The sequence below is a fragment of the Charadrius vociferus genome, unplaced genomic scaffold (genome assembly GCF_000708025.1).
Source record: "Charadrius vociferus isolate BGI_N301 unplaced genomic scaffold, ASM70802v2 scaffold906, whole genome shotgun sequence".
Taxonomy (NCBI): Eukaryota; Metazoa; Chordata; class Aves; order Charadriiformes; family Charadriidae; genus Charadrius; species Charadrius vociferus.
This window is the reverse complement of record NW_009648878.1, coordinates 184,637-199,578: the sequence shown is the minus strand read 5'-3', so window position 1 is coordinate 199,578 and position 14,942 is coordinate 184,637. Positions and strand designations below refer to the sequence as shown.

At 37.9% G+C, this 14,942-nt stretch overlaps 1 protein-coding gene across 1 annotated transcript in view; it reads right to left on the bottom strand.

Annotated features, from left to right (window-relative positions):
- MDFIC (MyoD family inhibitor domain containing) overlaps nt 1–14,749 on the bottom strand; it is a 48,824-nt gene extending 34,075 nt beyond the window's left edge. Inside the window, exons 1-2 of the mRNA XM_009887077.1 lie at nt 14,659–14,749; nt 3,125–3,256 (exon numbers count right to left, since the gene is read on the bottom strand). Of these exons, the coding sequence (XP_009885379.1) occupies nt 3,125–3,256; nt 14,659–14,749 (223 nt within the window). The remainder of the gene's footprint in view (nt 1–3,124; nt 3,257–14,658) is intronic.
- Between the last annotated feature and the right edge of the window lie 193 nt (nt 14,750–14,942).

The window sequence follows — 14,942 nt, the reverse complement described above, 5'->3', positions numbered from 1 at the left end:
TTTTCAACTACTCCAGTCATTCCTGAGATATTTGTGGTTCTCCCCTGACCCTTCTCCAACTGAACGCATTATTCCAGTAACAGTTATGCAAGTGCATTAACAATTAATACAGAAAGGCAATATAGCCATTTTCTTCTCGTTTAGCTCTTCCCTGTTTATACGTCAGTATACAGTAACCTTTTGACCCTCAAGCTCTCTTCAAAAGCAATTAATTCCTTGGTTCAAGCTTTCCATAAGATTACCCATTTACCCGGGAAATTATGAATGTTTTCATTCAGGGGGAGAAGGGGTGCTCTGAAGGAGGTGGAGAAAGGGCTAATCTGGGAGAAATCTCATCATCCACATATTAAAAAAAAAGGAGGCTCGAGAAAAGCACTGCAAGGGTAGGGTAAGGTAAACTGGAAACGTCTTGCTGTAGAAAACAGGGGCAGCATTTTAGTTTATTGATGTTGCCTGGTAAACTGAGTTCACAAGTGCAAAGGAGAAATCATACATAATGAAGTCATTACAGAGTCTCTAACACTGGACTTCGTTGTTGGTGTGCCAATAAAACTGACTGATTAATCTACTTCCATATAACAGCAGGATAAAACAGCTGCAAACAAGGAAAACCTTGGAAATTAAATGCTGGAAACATTTATAAAGTGAGAACTAGGGCTAACACAAATGGAGTACATATCAACTGTGGGGGTGGAAAACAATCTGCATGGGAAAAAAGAAACCGAACCATTAGGATAGTGGTGAATGGTTGTTAATACCTGAGAAAATTGAAGTATGCCCTGCCTAAAACAATTCAAAGGAACACTTTTAAAATAGACCATAATGATCAAATCACTGTTTGCTTCTAACCTCAAGCTTCTTTCAATATGCAATATTCTGCAAACTTTAGTCTAGTGGGGTAATAGATCTGGTTGAATCACAGCCATTCTGAGCTACAATACTTGTTATTTAAGATGAAATACCTAAGCAATGTTTGTGATAAACAAGATTCTCTTTGCTCCACTTTTTCTATTTTGCAAACTTTAGTTACTAGGTAGATCAAGTTGTAGAACTTCTGCAGACTACAAGAAGTACTTGTAATTGAGCCAAACACTGTTCCTCTTTCTTTTTTTTTTCTTAAGTAGAACAGCTTTTCCTACTTATAGCCAGAGCCCCAAAAAGCAGAAAAAGAAGTTGCTTTAATTTCATCATTTTGGTTCTTCCATCTAGAGGGCTTTAACATTAAAGGTTTAGAAAAATCATGAAATTGAAACAAAGAGAGGATTGCATCACAGCAGCTACTCAAGCATGTATCCTAAAGCCACTGCTACACAAAACTCAATTACTAAGACCAGGAGTTTTAGACACTTCCAGCTTTCACCTAAACTTGCTTTTCACGAAGTCAAAGGTAAAACTACTAGTGACTCCAGGAGGAGCACAGTTATGCACACTGGACCAGTACATTATACCTATGAATTTTATCCTATCTTTCCCCTTTTTCCTGTTACTTTTTAAATTCAGCAGCAAATAACCCTCCCATCACAGAGACATATATCTGCATATAACTGTCAAGTCACTTTACCAGGGACTTGCACAATCTGCTGCAATTTATCTTTTCCTCTCCCACTTCCCAGTGCGGCCACTACAGTACATCCTTGCAGTGAACAGATTCAAGGAAGCACAGCACCACCCTCCTGTCCTTGGTCCTTTCCTCCATAGTTCAGGCATGCTACTAACTGCTACGAAATAAATCTGCTTTCCCACAGGTCTGGGAATAAGGAAGCCTCTAGCAAGGAGGAATGAGACGGAGGACACTCCAAAAGCAGCAGATGCCACAGGCACCTTCTCATATCCTCAACACAGGCACAAAGCAATTGCTTGTCCAGGGACAGTTAGGTCTAAAATACTAATCTTTTATGATTAAGTAAGCTCTCAAGCTATATAGGACAATTCTCCCTCTTTATAGACCTTTAAGAATTTTTTTAAATTCTGAGATAAGTATCTGACATGCTAAATTAGCTTCCTGTAAAGGATCTAGATAACTATTCGATATGTTAAGGGTATTTAAGTATTTACTGGGGATTCATTATTTAGAAAACAGGATTAACTAAGATTTGAAAAGAACTTCAAATACTAACACAAAGTACAGGAGTTGATAGTATAGATAAGATTTAAAAGAAAAAACAAAACAACCAAAAAAAAATTCAGAAATATGAATTTACCCGACTGTGTACAGCGCAGTACGTGTGCAGTGTAAAGACAGACTGACCCTGAAGTGTGTGGTCAGACAACGATCTCGGAGAGCTGGAGCACCACTCAGCATTTAGTCCATTTGCTTTCTGAATACACCCTATAATTAGAGAACAGTTTCTCATGCTGCCCCTCCCTTGAGCAACTAACGTTCAAGCATTCACAGAATTTTAAAGTAGTATTAGCTCTGGCAGTTGACAGAAATATTTTCGCCTCAGGAGGGTGCATTTGTGGATGATCTTTTGGACAGCATATGATCTTCAGTTCAAGGCAGAAAAATGAGAATAATCTTGCATACCTTTTTATGTTTCAAAGCATCCAAGACATACACTAGGAATGTGGACTTGTGAAAACTAATTAAAAAAAAAACAAACACAGTTCCATAGCGCAGGTCTAAAACCTTGTCTTACAGCATTCTTCTAGTTTTGAAAGGAATAACCACTTTAGGATTCAAAACTCTTTATAAACTTACACTTGACTAGTGTTCAGTGCATTTGGACACAACGGCTCTCAACATAGTTTACTCTGCCACTTAAATGTACAACCTGAGAAATTAAGGGTGATGACATCTAGCACAGTTCCATACTGCAGCTCATGTGCCTGCTAAATATACAGATCCCATTACGAAAGATAAGAGAAGAATATAACATTAAGGCTTTAAAATGTAGATGCTACAGAGGTCTGTATTATACTGCGCCACTCAAATCACACCTTTCTTTGAACTCGTTGCTTATGCATGCTGACAGGAGTCATTCTGGGAAATAAAGTCGGTAGACGTGCATTACAGTTGCAACACAATTGCATTTGACACACATTTAACTGAGTCAACAGGCAGTATCCCGTTACACGGCGAAAGCAAGCCTAAATGGCAGCAATTTGTTCTGGAAATACTTACTTCTGATGAGGTCACCATCAGCGCGATTTCCCCAGACAGACTGGTCTTGTATCTCTGGTTGTATACTTTGGTTACTGGAAGGCTGTTTTACGTCTTTATTTCCTGCCGCAGTATTCTCTTGGTCAGTTTTTTCTAAGTCAAAAGAAATTTTAAGATATTAGTTTCTGGGGTATTTTTCCTCTATGTGACCAAAATCCTTGAAAATTAAAAACAAGAGAGTATAAAATATAACTGGTCTTAGCATCTCATGTAGTTTCCGTAGAAATAATTCCTAATAAAGTTGATTTTCTATTTGTTTTCTTGTCTAGATCAAAATAATTCCTCTTTAAGAAAGTATTTTAGTCATATTGTCTTGAATCATGCAAAATAATACTCAGCCGCTTTTGTAACAAGTTATGGTTGAGTTTGTTTATATTTAGTTACCTTCCACAAAATTTTCAGGTAAAAATTTCAATCGCTTTGTCACACAAAAAAATCCATTATTTTTTTTTTTGCCCATGTATGTGTGGCTCTGGCATATAAAAGCCACAAAAATTCCACAAACATCTGTTCTATATTATTTACAATGGAACATATAATTAAAGATAAATATTGTTGAAACTTTATTATAACACAATTACCTATTTTTCATTGAAAAAAATAACCTTTTAAATGCCATTCCTGAATAGAAGTTTAGGCTATGATGAAAGGAAAAATTATTTCTTCTCTCCAATTATATACAAGATGCAGGGAAATTTCCATGGGAAGGTTATTTGAGCGGTTCTTAAGCTTATTTCACAAGATAGATAGCAGAGCTTGTTTTGATGATTTTGCCAGTTAACACGTGCAGACCTGCATTTTCTCAAACGAAGGTGACAGCTTTCATTTTCACCGTCATTAATGTTTTAATAGTCAAATTCACACACAAAAATCTTTCTGTTCTTGATTGCTACAGGTTTTTCCTACTGGCATTCAAGGAAACATTTCCAAATCTGGAATTACTTTGTTCGTTATTCACAGTGACAGATTATCAGTTTATATCACTTATTAGAGAGATCTGTAAAACACTAAATATTTTCAGTCTTGAGTATTTTTTGAGTTTACATACAACATTTAATATTTACCGTAAATCTAAAGAAGCAACTGTTAAGAAGTCTGCTAGTTCTATTTATTTGTTTCAAACAAGAATGTGTTTATAAACCATTTATCACAATGTAACAATACCGTATCCTCCAGTAAAGCAATGATTCCAGTCCTGAGACACAGAAAAATCACTTATTGCTACCGCGACATATTAAAGGTTAGTTTCTTTATGTAACCAACAGCAGTTTGATTTTAAATCCTAACTTTCTGCCTTTGTTATCCACCCTATTAAACTGAGGCGTTGAACATCACTCAAAGTAATATATGCCGTATTGTATGTATAGCAGCATGTGCCTTCAAGCACTGCTGCTCCCCTTCTATTAATTTCCACCTCTGAAATGTCTGACCCAGCTACCTCCGTGGTACTTCTCCCTCAGCCCTCCCTCTCGTCACCATTTCTTCAACAACTTGTCAGTATTTCCTCAAGCCCATCCTGAGATGAACCGTTTCACTGGCATTGGCGTAAAGTTAACTGGGAAAATATCCATTGACTTCAATGGGTTTTGCATCTTGCCGTGATAACTTAATCTCACCTAGCTACTCATCCTAGCCAAAAATTACCCAGATTGTTTCAACTCCTTTGATAGACATTAGATACAAATTATTTCTACCTGATATATATCAGATACAAATCTGACTGTATTGAAGTATGATGATTTTGCCTGTGCAGTTAGGTATTTAGGTGCAAACATGTTTCAAAAGTGTTTGAAAAGTACCCTGAAATAGACTGAGTGAAAATAAGTAGCGTCCTGGAGACAGCTAGTGTGAAAGAAATGCAGGCACTGTACGCTCTGCTTTCCATGACAGTAAGCTTAAATGAGCTATTTTAAGAGATTTTGCTCTGAAATTACTTTACTGCAGTAACACCACCAAGATTACAACAGTATCTACCCTACAGTGGCAGTACAAAACTGGAGAGTTACTGTATACAGTTTTCTTGTATAGCATACAACTTTGCAGAACCCTAATATTTCATGTAGTAGACAATGAACAGTTCTAAGGAAACATTAAAGTTAATATTATGGGGGTCTCAGTGTTCTAGATTACGTTTTTATCTAATAAATTTTAAGGAGTGCAGAATGCAGTCAATCACCATTATTCACAGAGATTTAGTTTTCATTCCTCTGCTTGTTTTCTGTTTAGTAGCTTTTTAACTTCTGGTGGTTTTTTTTTTACTGTATAGGTTGTATGTGTATTTTTCATGTTTACTTTTCTTATTCTAGCTGGATATGGTAAACAATCAGTCAAAAGCATGTAAATGATATTAAGCATTAACAAGAAAGAAGAGGAACTATTAAAAAGTAAAAAAAAAAAACAATGTTGCAATTGAACACCAAACAATTTTGCTAGGAAATTTACAACAATTAACAGTAATTGAGTACCTGTTCTTTGATCTATTGAATTCATATGAAGACTTCCCCATGAAAGTTCATAACAGAAGCCTGCACCAGTGATATTAAACACTTATTTGGTATCTTACGTTGTACTTCAGAACGACCCACCAGAGCAGCTGATCTCCTGGCAGATGCTGCTCTCTGGGTGTGGTGGGCTGACCCCAGGCAGCAGCCAAGGACCACACGGCCGCTCCTTCCCTCCCCAGCCCCCAGCGGGACAGGGGGAAAGAACAGAAAGAGCAAAACTCAGGAAACTCGTGGGTCGAGATATACTTTAATAAGTGAAGGGAAGAGGAATCAAAAAACAAAACAAGTGATGGAAAGGCAATCACTTGCCACCTCCCACCAGCAGACCGATGCCCAAGCCAGTCTCCAAGCGATGGCTACCTCCCCCAAAACCTCCTCCACTTTTTTTTTTAAGCGTGACGTTGTATAGTGTGGAATCAGGTCAACCTGAGCTAGCTGTCTGGGCTGTGTTCCCTCACAACCCCTGGTCCACCCTAAGCCTCCTCGCTGGGGGAGCAGAGTGGGAAAAGAGAAAACCTTAATGCTGTGCAAGTGCTGCTCAGCAACAGCCAAACCACTGGTGTGCCACCAACCTTGTTGTAGTCACAAATCCCAATCACAGCACCACAGAGGCTGCCACAAAGAAAACTCTGTCCCAGCCAGACTTAGTACAATGGGGCTTTAGAAAAAGTAGACCTCTTTATTTAAGGCTGTTTATTTAAGATTTTTTCATATATCACTTCTGATGCATCAGAACACAGAAAATAGACAAACACTGTTTTCCTGATTAATTTATTTGCTTTTTTCTTCAATGTGCATCAGGTCTCAGTTTTAGTACAAAGGAATTTCTTGATTATTCCCTTATAATAAACAGCTGATGATGGCATAATAACTTTTTTGTTGTTTTTGTAATTATAGAGGTGCAACTACAACATACAAACTTACAACCAATCACACATGAAAACAGCCTGAAGAACACTCTTGAGTCTGGGGTTTGTTGAGGACATTATTTTCGTGTTAGGTGCATAAGAAGAGTGATAAGTAGTTTATGAAAGATAACACATTTACAGGTCCAGTAAAAATCCATGCAAAGACCTTAATCTTGTCCGATGTACCGTGCTTGTGGCAGAGGAGTTTTAATAGCCTACAGCTGGCACAAATACTAATGGCTGGATCCAGCCATAGATAGGCACAGCCTTTTTCTACTGCACCTCCAAATAAATTTATAGCACTTCTCTGTTTTAATCAAGCTTAACCTTAAGAATTTTTTATGTGATACTTGCTCAGTATTTTGGCTTTTGCTTCCTCTGGTACACCCTTCCACTCTTATGTGACTAACCTCCAAAACTGACAGCCAAGAAGAAAAAGAGATACTCTTCCTAGCAGATCAAATACTGGAAAGAAAAGACTCATTATGTTCTGAGTCTGCCAGTGTTGAGGTAAAAAAGCCAATCTCTCTTTAAAAGCACGGTAAGTTTCTCCAAGTCATGTCACAAAAGCAACATAGTCTTCTTTACCTACCACAGCAACCTGTGGGGCGTTGTACCTCTCCTAAATGAACCTGGGCTGAAGAGCTTCTAGCCAAAAGCCCCATGGGAGTGACACCCACACAGCACCCATATGATTTGTCCTGAAGGTAAGCATGGGCACAAACTCTACTTGTGCAGAGATTAATGCAAGTTTAAGGTTTAAATAAGAAAGAGATACGACGTGCTGGCAAAGTATAGAACTGACATAGTTAACACCCTAAATCATATCTGTATTACAGACAACTGGTAAGGCACTTAGTGAAAAAATTAAAAATTCTAATCACATCTCAAAATTAATGTTTGATGAAATAAGTGAACAAAGCGAACTCCTAATTTTTTTGCTATTTGCAATTATTAAAGTATATATAAATCACTTTTCTAGTACATACATTCATCCTACCATGCTACCATTCTAGCAATACATGTATTTCATAGAATGAAAACTTGTTTTCACCACTGAGACTACTGCAACTTGTTTAATTTGGAGCATGTGCCTCTGGTTCCATGTATTTCTCTGCATCGTGGCAAATACATTTTACAAGACACCAACAGAATACTGGCAGCAGTGGGAGTCAGCAACAAGGCTACTATTACAATAGCCCTATCAAAAAAAAAAAAATTGACAAATACCCAGCATTGTCAAGAAAGACTTACATACAGTTAAGAAGGGTACACAAGGCAATCTTTCCAGATCCCTTCCAAACCTGTCTTCTATGCTTTTATATAGTTCCTGGGATCTAGGTCAAACTAGTTCCTGAAAAATTCTTAGAACTTCCAATGAAGTATCCTTCTTTTCAGAGCTATATTTATTCTGTGTTTCCCTATGGTGATGTAGTGTATATTGAGTGGACATCCCAGTAATAGGTAAAACTGACAGAAAATACACAAAAAGGTAATGGATGTGCATTTGCAGAACACATCCCATAGAGCTCAAGTCTTTGACAAATAATCACCTTTTCTTCTCCAAGTGCTTGTCCATGTGCACATTCACACTCTAGCTGCCCCTTCATGCCCCACTATGTCTCTGGAGTTTAAACAGAAATGGGTCTCACTGTGTTCACAAGTGGCATCATACCTCAATGCATCAGTAACTATGTAATATTCAGTCCTTAAACATGTGAAAAAAATGGGAACAAGTACCCACATTAAGTAGGTTGAACGTCCTCAGACTGTGATTGGCAGCTGATTTCTATTCATAAGACAACACATAAGCCTATATACTGACTCGGTCATCTCTTCCAAGCATGTGAACTGTTAAAAGCGCTTGACTAGCAACATGACAAACTGGACTTGAGAAACGGGTTTCGAGTTTGTCTATTGACACAGGGTCAGTGTGGATGTAAAATGAGTTAAAAATTGCTGCAACAATAGAAGGCTCTGTTGCTATGACACATTGATTTTCTGTTAACAAAGTGGTGGACCACACCAAATAACTAACAAGTCAAAAGCAACTGCTGGGAAAGGCTTCTGGAAACCTGAATGCATCATTCTCATCAAGGAGAGAGAGACAAGCAGGACGGGCTGACACAACGTCATTGCAACCTCCAAAAACGCAGTGATGGGAAGACTCCAACAGTTTTACTGCCTAAGGGCAGAGGAATGATGGAAGCCCAGGGCAAAGCTCACTTAAGCACCTAAACTTGCCCCATCTGCTGGGACGTAAACATGAGTCCTCAGAAGGCCCAAGTTATCCCAAAACAAGCAGATGCAGATTTAAACATACACATGCAAAACTGAAACTATTCTAAATGGAATTTTATTCTTCAAAGCAAAGAGAGAAATTAAAAAAGTGAAAAAAAAAAACCCCAAACCCAACCACAAAAGTAGGCCTATGAGGAAGAAAAATGTTGAAGAATGTTTCCAAAAGCAAAGATAACAGAATGGTTCTCTGTTTCAAGCCTACAGCGGTTGGGAGGGATTGAAGAGCACATGGCAAACACCTCATTTCCAACGCTTCCTTTGTTCATTAATATCCTCACTGGCAAGGAACCACTGAGGATGCTATTTCCTACCGAAAATTCCGCTGCTCACAACAATAACACAAAGCAACCGTGATAATACCAGGTTTCACAATTCAACTGTTAACTGCAACACCCACCAGCTACTTCATGAAATGCCTAAAACTTTTAGGTATTTCACATAACAAGTAAGTTCAACTGTGCTATTTGTGTAACAGAATGCCTATTCCAGTTCATGATTTGCCTGAAACGATCTCATTTCAGTAATGACTGGTTGTACAAGCTAATTAATATTCATAATCCACAAATTATGGAGTTGGATGCCTCCATTTAGATGTTTGATTGTTTTAAAATAAAATAACTAATCTTTTTTTTATTTAATTTCAGTGGCTTTTGCTTAAATGTCTCATCGCCTCAAAAATGCCACTGAAAAAATCAGTTTCTTAAAATTAGAGCAATTCAACTGAACTTCTTGGAAAGCTCTTACACAGAATTTTCCAGGTGCAAGCTATGGAACAACTATGAATGTATTACAAGTTTGACAGCCCTGGACAAATTTCAGTCGTGATAAATTAAAAACTAATAGCAACGTGCAAATAGGTACTCTGCATTATTAAAAGCATTAAAAAGTTCAAATCCATAAGTGAAAACTTCTTTTCACAAATAATCACACTAGTTGTCATGTGGTCAGTTATAAATTTGTCATCCATCCCACAATGTTTCACATGTGTACAAAACTAGTTTCACATAAGTGCTAAGCAATACTCAGTGCCTATGGCTGTACTAGCAACAGCATGGGCCGATAAAAGTGAGCCTGACTGGGTTGATTTTAAGGACACATTCCATATTATATGTGTTCCAGGGGCTTTCTACTTTGGACTAGCTCTCAGATTTAATCTCAAAGACCGAAGACTTATTAGTGGCTGGAGTGCGTTAGGCACATTTCTGCAGCGCATCTTTCAGATTATTTTGTCCAAAGGGAATCCAGTCCAGGTCACTCCCCAGGATCTCTCCACAATGAAAATCTAAGCGGGGGTGAACAGGACATTCACTTCAAAACTGCATTGCTGATCCAAATAAAAACACTAGCACAACAAACACACCCATTGCTGGATGCTACTTACTAAGAAAGAAGAAGTGTTTAAAACAAAGAGAAATCTCACTTCTGAGGGCCTGGAATGGAATTTGAGAAGAATTATTCTGATATAAAACTAGCCTATGAGATGGAACAAAAGTATTTCAAATTTGATGCAAGACCTTTACAGTCAACTGTATGAAATACAAGCCTATCACACCCATGTGGACATGAATCACTGTACTGGAACAGCACGCACATGAAACTGAAAGCAGAAGCATATTTTTATGACAAACTAGAGTTAGACACTTATGAAAGTTTTTGGTATTTTAGTCAGTAACGTTCAATAAATGCCTCAGTACTTACAAACAGCAACAAAACAAATAAACACAACTCTTGTCAGACTGCAAGTGGGAACACAAATATAGAGGAAGTATTTGGTAAGTTTCAGCAATCTGAATGCACTGGTTAACCGTTCAAATAAAAACCCATTACTCATAACACTGAGGCACTGCTGGTAAAGTGCAATAATTATGGCGATAGCAATAGCAATCGTTGTTGCCTCAAGAATGTCCAAACATTCCCTGCAGTAAGTTTTCAGTCACCACACCTCATCTAGCCATCATGTCCCTTTAGTGCTCCTCGGCATGAAAACAGTTAAGCACAGAAAACATAAAGAGGTTGGAATCACATTCTTAAAAGGGAACATGTGCTTTCTGTACTCTTCTAAATGGAAGTATTAGTTGCTGAATATGGTTTCTTCAGACACTAGATCAGAACTGCATCTCCATCCAGCAACAGTGACGTGATTTGCACCACAGAGAACGGTCACTTACAGAACTTGACCCTTAATATTTCTACTAGACTTCTCCATCCTCCTTCCCCACCCCATCAAAAGAAAATAAATTCTAGTGGATTTTCGTCATCTGAAGAGCTATTAGAAAGTTCTTAAAGTTGAAGTGCAATTAATCAGTCTCAATTTCTTAATAGGTTTCTTATTATCATTATTTTATCTATTTTCTTTCTAAATTGAGAAGCTAAATATTATTCACTTGTTAGTCTAGGTTACATTTAGTTACCAACAAGCAAAGGTAAAAGCATTCCAAATACTTCATAGATGACAGTCCTGCATCTTCTAAATATAGTTCTATGTTCAGTGAATTTCTCTCTCGTATTCCATAGTTTATTCAAATGCAGAGGATTTAATGAAAAAAAAAGTCTACCCATAGCCCAGGCAATAATCACAACATGACCTCTAATGTATGAAACATTTTCATTAAAGCAGAGAGGCTAATGGTCACTAATTGTCACATTCCTTGCTTAGGGACGTTATTTTGGTACCTACCAGTGGAGAAAACGCTTGATCATAACGAAATTGAAGTAGTCTGAGCATAGAAGTGACACTACTCACTGACTGCATTACACAGCACGCAGATAGAAGTAGTCATAATTTGATTCCCAGGCCTGTAGAACTACAGGAGAAGAGAGAGAGCATGACCAGGATCTTGAACAAGGGTACATGAGTAGAGCTACACTTTTGGAAGGCTGTGGCAAAAAAATGACTAGATGTTTGCAGAAATTAGGTTAAACCTTTCATCCTACAGTCTGTACCTCAGAGCAGCAGACTCCATGGGCACACATGATGGTTTAAAGATTGAAACTGAGTATTGACATTGCCGCAAAAGAAGATGCTGTGATTTCATTTGCTCTTTCTCATAGCGCACTAATTGTGGAGGGGCAAAGCCCAATAATCTCACAAATATTTATGCATTAATTCAAAAATGAACTAACAAGGAAGAACAGTGACGGGGCAGTTGTCGAGAGAGCATGTTGGTTAAAGTAGCACACATAAATTCTTTTAAGTTGCGAAAGCCAGAGCATGCCACATCTGTAGGCCAAACTATGTCTCAACCTACAGTTTTCACCATCTCCACAACTGATGTATATCCCTGCAATCTGCCTAAGCTGTATTACTTTTGCCTGTTTTCTAATTGGGTTGTGGGATAGCTATTTGTTGAATATTTAAAATTCAATTGAAGTTTTTTTTCCTTTCATGGAAAAATACAATTTAGCTTCAGCATCTGAATGGATATGATAGCGAGGAAAAGCAGCACTGAAGATCTGGATTTTTTGGTGATACCTCACAGAACTACAGAAGAGAACAGAAGTTTGTTCTCAGGATGTAAGATATCCATACCAGTTAAATACAGAAAGCATATCAAAGTATGCTGTTACCAATCAAAATTTTTTTCTCACTACAATACACTCATACAATATAAGCCATTTTTTTCTGATTAAGGAATCTTTATTCGTAGGCAGACACAGATTTCAAGTATCTCACTATAAATATATGGAGTCATCACATAAATATGATGAGGTGATTCTAAGTAAAGTAGTAATTATTGCAAATTATTGCAGATTTTTCCACATACCTCTAGCCTACTTCCAGAAATAATATGAATTTCAACCACATCTTTTAACATTATCGCCAAATTCTACAGATGTCAGTGTACTTTTGGACGTCCTGGAGGTAGTATAGAAAGAGTAGGGGATGCTGAAAGTCCTAGGCATATTATCTTAGATCTTCAGTCCTGGAATATCTGGACTACCTTACCCTGTAACTACACACTGCAAAGCTGACAACAGAAATTCTGGAATATAGACTGGAAATGTTATGAACTCACCTCTTCCTCTTTCCACCCCCATTTCCCCAACAGACTTAGGCTAGAAAAAAGCAACAAATATCCACAGTTATCCTTAAATCTAAGTTCATTAGAATAAAAATTATGTATTTGAATGATGAATTCTGTAAAAAACCTGCTTTGTCTTTCTGTGAACTATACATATGCTTTGAAGTTGAGCATGTGCCTTGAAAGGTGTGGCCAGTGAGCAAACCTAAATCAATATATTACACTGGTTTGTACCTTACTGATCCCTAAGAATGTAACTTTATAATCCCCCGCCTCAACAGCTGTAAGCTGCAATTGTGTCATTCAGATTTTCTGCACATAACTTGTCCACGGACAGATCAGTATCTCTTTCCTTACTTTTCATAAAAAGAAGAGCATGTTGAAAACCTTATCAAATGCAATCACATAAGACTTTATTTCATAGTGGAAACTCAATTTACAGTGGCACTGTAAGAATGAGGCCACTTTCCAGGCAAGTTAGTTCACTGAATTACAACTTCAGTAACTTTGATGTATGGCCTACAAGCAGCATTCAACCAGTGTGGGCACCTCATCACATGACAGTTAAAAACAACACATTGAAAATAAACATTGTATCACAAATACTGACGGTTTTGGCAAAAACATGATTCTAACGGTTCTGCACGCTTGATCTTCTGTATCTAATCTTTTTTTTATTATTATTTTTTACTGTTTAGAAGTTATGAGTCATTCTCTAGGACAAAAGAAAACAACCCAACAATAAGATAAGTATAAGCCAATTTAATGTGTCTCCCTGCCAGAACATTTTTTACTTAGCTACGGATACTTTCTGGTTTCTCAAATGAGTCTTCAACTTTGATTTCACATAGATATTGATTTTTCCAAGTTACAAAAACAAGACTGCATCTTTAATCCACAGTTGCACAACTGTGTTACCAGGCTCTGCTCCAGTTAACCAGTTATGAATAAAGTTACAGTTTTTGAAGAAGCTTATTTGTCTGTTCTACAGAGACTTTTTATACTCCTGTCAGAATTCTGGAAAACAAAGCTGTAGCTGTAAAGGAAAAAAAAAATAGTTAAGTCTCATCTTCACAGACCAGGACTCAGGAGTCAAATGTACTTCCCTGTTTTGAGGATAACCTGCAGTACACCTTGGCAAACTTCCCTACATGAAGGTGATGAGAATATCAATGTATTTTATGCAAATACAAATAAGCCATAACTTAAAGAATTTCTCTTTAAGATTAATGTACTTCTAAACAGCCTTTTGAACAGCTGATGCAAAACAAGTTAATACTCTCAGAAACTGATTTAAGCTGCAGCATCACAGAGTAATCTAAGGAAAAAACAGCAAACCGGCCTCCAACCTGAACAACAGTCCTGGATCAACCTTTTTCAATTTACTGCAAGACCTGGAAGGAGAACTTTACAGGAAAGAGCTTCTAAACACAACCACAAAGCTGAGAAACAAGGAAGCGATTTTTAAGGAGCAGCATCTGCCTCTGAATGACTGCAGTTTTTCAAGTACTGAGAACTGGTCCTGACATCAGTGCATCTTTTTTTTTAATTTTTTTTTATGTGTTATTATTTTCTACATATGAATTTCTGGTTAAAACAATAAAGAGGTGGAATTGAAAGAGTTACAGAGTTACACCAAAGAGGTCGGGGGGGGAAGGGGGACGGAGGAGAAGAGGGGTTAAAACCCACAAAACAAATCAGTAAATGTATCATTCAAATAAGAGGCGCAACAATTACAGCGAAACTTTAAAGCAACTTACCTCGAGGGGGAGAGATCAAAGAGCTGCTTTCAGTCGGAGCCTGCTCTGGCCCTTCAGGCCCCGGAGGAAGAGGTTCTCTCACTTGGGACATCTGCCAGCTCTCGCACCGAGTAATCAAGAGCCTGCAACCCCCCTCCGACAAAACTAACACGCCACCCTGGAGGAACAAGCAAACGAAAGGGCTCGTTAATGTGTTTTCTGCAGAAAACTCACGGCTCGGGGTGGGGGGTGGGCGAGGGATTGAAGAGGGACAAGCAACGAAGCGGCGGCAACTTCGCGGAGCG